Raw genomic sequence first — 8,216 nt, 5'->3', positions numbered from 1 at the left:
TGAAAAATCAATAGATAAAACGATAATCAAACGTCAACTTTCATGCTAGTGCCAAAACCCTAGAACTAAAGAGTTTAGCTCCACATAGACATGGATGAAAAAACAACAAATCATCCGAATAAAAACGTAAAAATAAGTATTTACAGAGAAGAGAAGGTAAAACCCTGTAACTATGGCCTCCACGGCGGCTCCAAGCTCTCTCTAGGTCCAAAGTTCTGAATTAAGAGTTTTAAGTTATCCAAAGCTTTTAAAAAACCCTGTTTTATGAACTATTTATAGGTGTAGGAAAAGACCCACACAAAATAACCTAGTCCAAAACTAATTGGGAAGAATTAATTCTGAAATTGGCTCACCGCCTTGACTTCTTATGCGGTGCTTCATCCGAATTCCAACTGTAACGTGAGATGGACTTTTGCTGTACTTCATACAAATTCCATTCATTACAACTTCACTCAATCATTACCACGTAGACAATATTGATTTAGCATTACAACTTCACTCAATCATTACCACGCAGAAAATATTGATTTAGCTACCATTAATTCTCATGTCTTCAGCAACCTTTTATGTAATTAGAACTTCAACAACTTTCTGCTCAATTTGCTCTAAGTCTCGTCATCTTCACATCGCTTTATCTCTACATAGTAAAATATAATATTAAGCACAAACTGCAATAATTAATACTTAAAAGACAATTAAAAATACTAAAATATGACGCAACAATAAATAAATATATGCAATTTTAGGTCGAACATCACCCACAAAGCAAGGCAATGCCTCGCTATGGGCTTTGCCCAGCGAGCGTTGCTGCCAGGTACGTTGGTTTTGCTCTTCAAATTATTTGCTTTGTTTTGTTCCTTCTCTTTATCTTCAAATTAGTTGCCATGGAACCAAGGTAATTCTTCTTCTCTTTGCCTTCTCACTTTTCAATTACTCTCTCTAGTCATTGACTCATCATGCACTAATCATTATCGAGTAATCATTGCATTCTCACTTCGTCTCCTTTCTTCTTTTCCATTATTTTCTTCCAATTGGTACGCCCAAGCTACTTCTAATTCTACTCAATGTTTCGTTTTCCCAGTAGTTAAGAGGCAAGTTGGGCAGTTTTACCCAAAGTGGAATAGTTTTCAGAATCTCCTCGTGAAAATTAAATTCTACTGTCCAGGCCTTGACTATTACAGGCTTGCTATTGATGGTATATGGACCAGAAAATAGCACTGCATTCTTCTCTTCCTCTTTGCTGAATTTAATCACAAAAAAACCATTATTATGGTAGTATATTTTGGGCTTAGTCACAAAATTCCACTGCCCAGGAATGAATCTCTCTATAGCCCCAATACTCGGTGATTCCCCAGCCACATACAGGATTATCGCACCCCTCTATTTTTCCGTTCCTTTAGCAACTTCATTCCTCTGGAGTTCTACAATTTGTTCCCTATTTTCAATTACAGGCGCAATAAAGGATAGGGTCATGCCCTTAGATGCAAATTTATTACCTGTGATCATTGACGCCCATGACCGTTGTTCCTCCCCCTTTTGCTGTTCTATTACCTCTACTGTTGTCTGTATGTTCAGGTTGGTCTTAGAAGTTTGAATCACTCTCCCTGGGCTTTGCGTCTCCCCCATGTTTGGGGTTGTAGCTCCACTTGCTACTTTGACTACCTCAATATGACTAGGGCTAGCTAGTAGTGTGGATTGTTTAGTCGAATTGTTCTTCAGTTCCCTACTTGTCGATGGATTTGTACCCTTTGAAGCGGCACTTGGTGCTCCATTCTTCTCTGTGCTTCCATTCTTCCCTGAGAAAAATTCCGAGAGCTGAAGCTTCATTGTTTCCTTTGCGGTGTCTTTTTAGGCCGTCCCCTCCCTATTTTTCCAGCAGGCATAGGTTAGCAGCTCACGCTAATCATGCGCCCAGAGAAAGTTAGAGAGAGAAAGTACACCGTTATATACTCTCTTAGTTAATTAGATTATGAATCTAATCTTATTCCACATGTTTTGTTTTCTATGTAAAGTAATAATGAACCTAACTATTAACGAGTGGCATGAATGAGCCGTTTCGAATAGTTCGATGGCGTATTTGAGATTTTTCCTTAGAAAAAAAGAAAATATTTAGTTAAGAGAGATTTGAGGAATTTGGGAAAACATCAACAACCACTACCTTATTTTGTGAGTTTTTTTTTTGGTACAATTATTTTGTGAGTGCCGTGATTGGCATGGTACAATAGACTCAACTATTGATGACTTTCACTAAAACAACTTGCTGTACTAAGAATTGACGCTCTAAGGGTGTGTTTGGTATGAAGGAAAATGTTTTTCAAGAAAATATTTTTTCGGAAAATAAGTGGTTTTCCTACTCATTTTCTTGTGTTTGGTACGTAAGTTGAAAAATGTCATTTTAAGAGCATTTGCATATACTCAAAGCAAAACATTAAAGTTTTTGAATTCGGTGTGCAGCTTTTGGTGGTGGGAAGTACGGGTTGAGACGTAGGGTAGGGTGGGGGGTGGGTGGTGTAAAAAATCAGAAAAATAAAACTTTTAAATAAATTAAAAATGAAAATTAAATTCTTTTTGGATGGTGGTGGGGGTGATGTAAGAAACCCAAAGAAAAAAAACTTTTAAATACTTTTTAAAAAATGAAAATTAATCTTTTTAGGAGGCTTTTGGGGAGGGAGGGTGTAAAAATCCACAAAAGGACCTTTTAAAAACTTTTTTTAGAAAAAATAAACTTTTTTTGGAGGGGTTGGTGTGTGTGTGTGGGGGTGGGGGGGGGGGGGGGGGGGGGGGGTTGGGGGCGGGGGGCGGGGGGGGCTGAAAAATCAATAAATATATTTAAAAAAAAAATTGAAGAAAAACAATTGGAGGTGATAGTGGGAGGTAAGAATTTTTTTTTTCATTTTTTATAAAAGTAAAATAAAATATATGCAAAAGAAAATTCGGAGTGGGTGTTCGAAGGTAGGGGTGGGTGGTGGAAAGGTGGAGTGTGGGGATCAGTGGCTTGGGTGGGGTGGGTTTTTGGTGGTGTGTGGTGGGGTGGTGTGTGGAGTGGGGTTGGTGGCGGGGGGAGAGGGTTGGTTTTGGTGGTGTGAGCGTGGGGGTAGGTTGCGAAAAGCGTTGGTATGTCGGAAAACATTTTCCCTCAAATTTTTATGAAAAACATTTTCTCCTATTTGGAGGAAAATATTTTTCAAGATTTTAAGTGCAACCAAACAAAAGAAAATAGGGAAACATAATCCGGAAAACATTTTCCGTCAAACATACCCTTAATCTAAACCAAAAAACACTCCAGAGAATAATATCCAGTTTAGCAAATCTTTCAGGAAGTCAAAATTGCACATTTTTCTAAGAAAAATGTCTCAGAGAGTTGATTGAGCACGGAATATAAGACTAAAAAGAAGTTTTTTGAAATTTGTGGTCTAAAAGAAGTAACAGATATTTGTGCTACTATAAATCATCTGATTAAGGGTAAACATAATTTTTAAAGTTAAATAGTTACTAAATATAGAAAGATGTCATTTTTTTGGAACTGACTAAAAAGAAAAGAGTGTCATATAAATTGAGACGCAGGGAGTAAACGCTTTTGAGTAGTAGTAAAAGTTGGAAAAAAATAGCTTCTTCACATAAGCACTTTTTAAGCTTGGTCAAGCACAAATTGTTGCTCCAATATTAACAAATATACTTTTAAATTTGATTAGCCAAAAGCAAACTGCTCTCTTTTAAAATAATTTTTTAAAAGGATATCTAACAAAACATATATTTCAAAATAAATAGATTTTGAATGTTAGGCCAAACATGCTATAAATTTTCTAGCATACTATTCTAATAACAAGGAGAGAAGGATATAACATTTTACCTTTTGTAATGAACTATTTAGCTAGTTGCTATTTGAATGTATTATTAGAAGTATAACTTGTACCACTTGTTCATAAAGTGATAAATACAATTTGCACTTGCTAGTTTTATCTTAGTTGTAGCAAATTGTAAATCAATTTGCACAAGTTGAATATTATAGATTGGGGCAAAATTCTTCTATAAATAGAGACCTTTGCCTTTTCATTTGAGACATCATCAACAAGTGAAATACAATTTCTCCCTCCTCTCTACAAAGCTATTAGTTTGCTTCTCTTATTTATTTTCAATTGTTTAATTTTATAACACATTATCAGCACAACGTTCTACCGTCTCAAGAAATTATTTTGAAGACTAAGGTATGGTTTTTTTCCTTTCTAATTATGGATAATCTTACAAAACTTGAGTTTGCTGCCCTTAATATTTTGGGCAAGAATTACCTATCATGGATGCTAGATGCTGAAATCCATTTAGATGCAATGGGTCTTGGAGACACCATAAAAGATCAAAACAAAGCATCCAAGCAAGATTGTGCTAAAACAATGATATTCTTGCGTCATCATCTTGATGAAATTTTAAAAATTGAATATCTTAGCATCAAGGATCCACTTATTTTGTGGAATAACATGAAAGAAATGTATGACCACCTGAAGATGGTCATCCTCCCAAAAGCACAGTACAATTGGATTCATTTAAGGTTACAGGACTTTAAGTCAATTATTGAGTATAATTCTGCGATGTTCAGAATTACTTCTCAACTGAAACTCTGTGGAGAAACAATTAGTGATTTTGATATGCTGGAACAGACGTTCTCCACCTTTCATGCCTCGAATGTGCTCTTGCAGTAGCAATATCGAGAAAAAGATTTCAAGAAGTATTCTGAATTGATTTCTCATTTTTCGTGGCTGAACAAAATAATGATTTGTTAATGCAGAATCACGAGAATCAACGTATTGGCACTACCCCATTCCCTAAACTGAATGAGGTGCAATCCCACCACTCCAGACGCAGAAAAGGTCGTGGCCCCAGTCGTGGTCAAAATGCTCTTCTTGGGGATAATTATTCATCAAAGAAGAATTACCACCGGAGGGGGAAAAAGAAAGATGAGAAGTGCAAAGTGGCAGAAACAAGTGGCTCAGAAAATAGATGCTACCGATGCAGTGGAAGAGGACACAGTTCACGTACTTGTCGTACGCCAAAAAACTTGGTTGAGCTTTATCAAGCATCACTAAAGAAGAAAAAGAAAAATCCTGAAGCTAATTTTATCTCTGAGGATCAAGTTGATATTACTCACTTGGATGTGACCAATTTTTTTGAGCACTCTGAAGGAAAAATAGATCACTTGATTGGTGATAGATCTGTTGTTAAGGATGATTGATTTGCTTAATTTTAGTTTTTGCTAATTCGTAGCAGTAAGCAAACAAAGATCATGTAATCATAGTATTAGTCTATTTCTGTGTTCATGCTTATTTCCATTTGTATCACAATAGTAAAAGATCATGTAATCACAGTACTAGTCTATTCCCGTATTTATGCCTATTTCCGGTTTTATATATTAAACATTTTGTTTTTCAAATGATAGTAGTAATATTTACTATTACTTTTATTATGTATGCCATTTGAAGATATGGATATCTCTCAAATGAGTTTGAATTAAAATTCAATTGTGAAGATATTTGTTTGATTGATTCTACTACAACGCACACGATATTCATAGGCAAGAAATATTTTTCTCATTTACTCATGGGCAAGATAAATGTTACTACGAATTCTAATAGTACTAATTTGAATGAAGGCTCTCAAAGAGCCATCATAATTTTGCCTAAGGGAACAAAACTCATTATAAATGATGCCACGTTCTCTCCTAAGTCTCGAAGGAACTTATTGTGTTTTAAAGATATCTGCCAAAATGGATATCATATTAAGACAATGGATGAGATGAATCTTCAATATCTTGGAATCACCAAGAATGTCTCAGGCCAGAAATATGTTATGGAAAAGTTCCCTGCTTTATCTTCTGGCTTATATTGGACAAAAATTAGTGCAATTGAGGCATATTCTATTGTAAACCAGAAGTTTACTAATTCCAATAGTTTCATACTTTGGCATGATCGACTGAGACATCCCGGATCTATAATGATGAGGCAAATTATAGAAAATTCAAATGAGCATCCATTAAACAACCTGAAGATTCTTTCAAATGATGAATTTTCTTGTACTGCTTGTTATCAAGGCAAGTTAATTATTAGGCCATCACCAACAAAAGTTGGGATTGAGTCCCCTGCATTTTTAGAACTCATACAAGGAGATATTTGTGGACCTATTCACCCCCTTAGTGGGTCGTTTAGATATTTTATGGTCTTAATAGATGCTTCTTCAAGATGGCCTCATGTGTGCCTACTGTAATCTCGCAACCTGGCGTTTTCAAAATTATTGGCACAAATAATTCGATTACGAGCACAATTTCCTGACAATCAGATCAATTCTATTCACCTTGACAATGTTGCTGAGTATTCATCCCAAGCAATTAATGATTATTGTTTATCAATTGGATAAAAGTTGAACATCCTGTATTTCATGTTCACACTCAAAATGGTCTTGCAGAATCATTAATTAAACGCCTGCAGTTGATAGGAAGACCATTACTGATGAAAACAAGGTAGCTCACTTCTGTTTGGGGTCATGTAATTTTGCATACATCAACACTTGTTCGTCTCAGACCGACAAATTATCATATTGCAATTAGTTTTGGGTCAAGAACCTAATATATCCCATCAAGAATTTTTTGATGTGCCTGTAGAACCACCACATCTTACTAAGATGGGTCCCCAAAGAAGGTTAGGAATATATGTTGGGTTTGAATCAACCTCCATTATTCGCTACCTTGAACCATTGACGAGAGATTTGTTCACGTGCTCGATTTATAGATTGTCGATTTGATGAGACACTTTTTCCAAAATTAGAGGGAGAAAATAGTGAAATCAGAAGAGAAATTTTGTGGAATAATCCATCTCATCTTGATCCACGTTCTTCTATTTGTGAGCAAGAGGTTCAAAAGATTATTTACCTGCAGAAAATAGCAAATCAAATGCCAAATGCATTTACAAATTTCAAAGGAATTACCAAATCACATATCCCTGCAAAGAATGTCCCAGTTCGGATTGATGTCCCTGTAGGACCTTCTACTTGTGGCATAGCTAATGAGTCCAAAGCACGCCTGAAGCGTGGTAACCATTTAGTTCTAAGGATCAAAATCCTAGAAAAACGAAAAACAAACAGACAAGATGACACTATGAAAGAATCTCATAAAGGAATTCAAGATTTGGGCAATCCTATGATCCTTGAAGAGATCAATGAGTCTGAGACTCAAGAAAATGAGGAACTATCAATAAATCCAATTGTCGATCGTAACATTTTGAATCAATTAGAAATAGTGGTGGATTATGTCTTTGCATATAATGTTGCAACAAGAATTATGCAAGATAGTGAGGATATTGAACCTCAATCTATTGGAGAATGTTGACAAAGATGTGATTGGCCAAAGTGGCAAGAAGCAATTAAATCAGAGTTTAATTCACTTGTCAAACGCCAAGTTTTTGGACCTGTAAACACCTAAGGGTATTAAACCTGTTGGTTATAAATGGGTCTTTGTGCGTAAAAGAAATAAGAAAAATAAAATACAAAGATACAAGGCACGACCTATTGCACAAGGATTTTCACAAAGACTTGGTGTCGATTATGAAGAGACATACTCACCGGTTATGGATGCGATAACATTACGTTATCTCATTAGTTTTGTTGTCCATGAGAGAGTTGAGATGCATTTGATGGATGTGGTTACAACCAATTTTTATGGGTCACTTGATAGTGAGATATATATATGAAAAATCCCTAAAGGTTTTAAGATGCCTGAAGCATATGGTTCAAAGTCTCGGGAAATATACTCAATCAGATTGCAAAGATCATTGTATGGTTTGAAGCAATCAGGATGCATGTGTTATAACCTCCCTTAGTGAGTATTTATAGAAGGAAGGTTGTATAATGATGCCATTTGCCTATGTGTTTTATAAAGAAAACAACATCGGCGTTCTTTGTACTTGCTGTTTATGTTGACCGACATAAACCTTATTGGAACTCCAGCAGAGCTTCAAAAGGCAATTGATTATTTAAAGAATGAATTTGAGATGAAAGATCTTGGAAAGACAAAATTATGTCTTGGTTTGCAAAATTGAATATTTGACAAGCGCTATCTTTGTCCATCGACCTGCCTATATAGAAAAGGTGTTGAAAACGATTTTACATGAATAAAGCACATCCATTAAGTACTCCGATGGTTGTCCATCACTTGATGTGAGTAAGGATCTGTTTCA

General features: G+C 35.6%; 2 protein-coding genes across 2 annotated transcripts; one reads left to right on the top strand and one right to left on the bottom strand.

Annotated features, from left to right (window-relative positions):
• Positions 1-410: 410 nt before the first annotated feature.
• On the bottom strand, positions 411-1,963 carry LOC132604970 (uncharacterized). The gene is made up of 2 exons (XM_060318313.1): positions 1,497-1,963; positions 411-637 (listed from the first exon to the last, which is right to left on the bottom strand). Exons 1-2 carry the CDS (start codon positions 1,825-1,827, stop codon positions 606-608), a joined length of 363 nt encoding a protein of 120 aa, XP_060174296.1. The 5' UTR covers positions 1,828-1,963; the 3' UTR covers positions 411-605.
• Positions 1,964-4,229: 2,266 nt separating this feature from the next.
• LOC132607629 (uncharacterized) lies at positions 4,230-5,224 on the top strand. The gene is made up of 2 exons (XM_060321722.1): positions 4,230-4,679; positions 4,781-5,224. The coding sequence occupies exons 1-2, from the start codon at positions 4,230-4,232 to the stop codon at positions 5,222-5,224; spliced, it is 894 nt and encodes a 297-aa protein (XP_060177705.1).
• Positions 5,225-8,216: the final 2,992 nt, after the last annotated feature.

Source organism: Lycium barbarum, chromosome 8 (genome assembly GCF_019175385.1).
Source record: "Lycium barbarum isolate Lr01 chromosome 8, ASM1917538v2, whole genome shotgun sequence".
Classification (NCBI taxonomy): domain Eukaryota; kingdom Viridiplantae; phylum Streptophyta; class Magnoliopsida; order Solanales; family Solanaceae; genus Lycium; species Lycium barbarum.
This window is presented reverse-complemented; position numbering and strand designations above follow the sequence as displayed.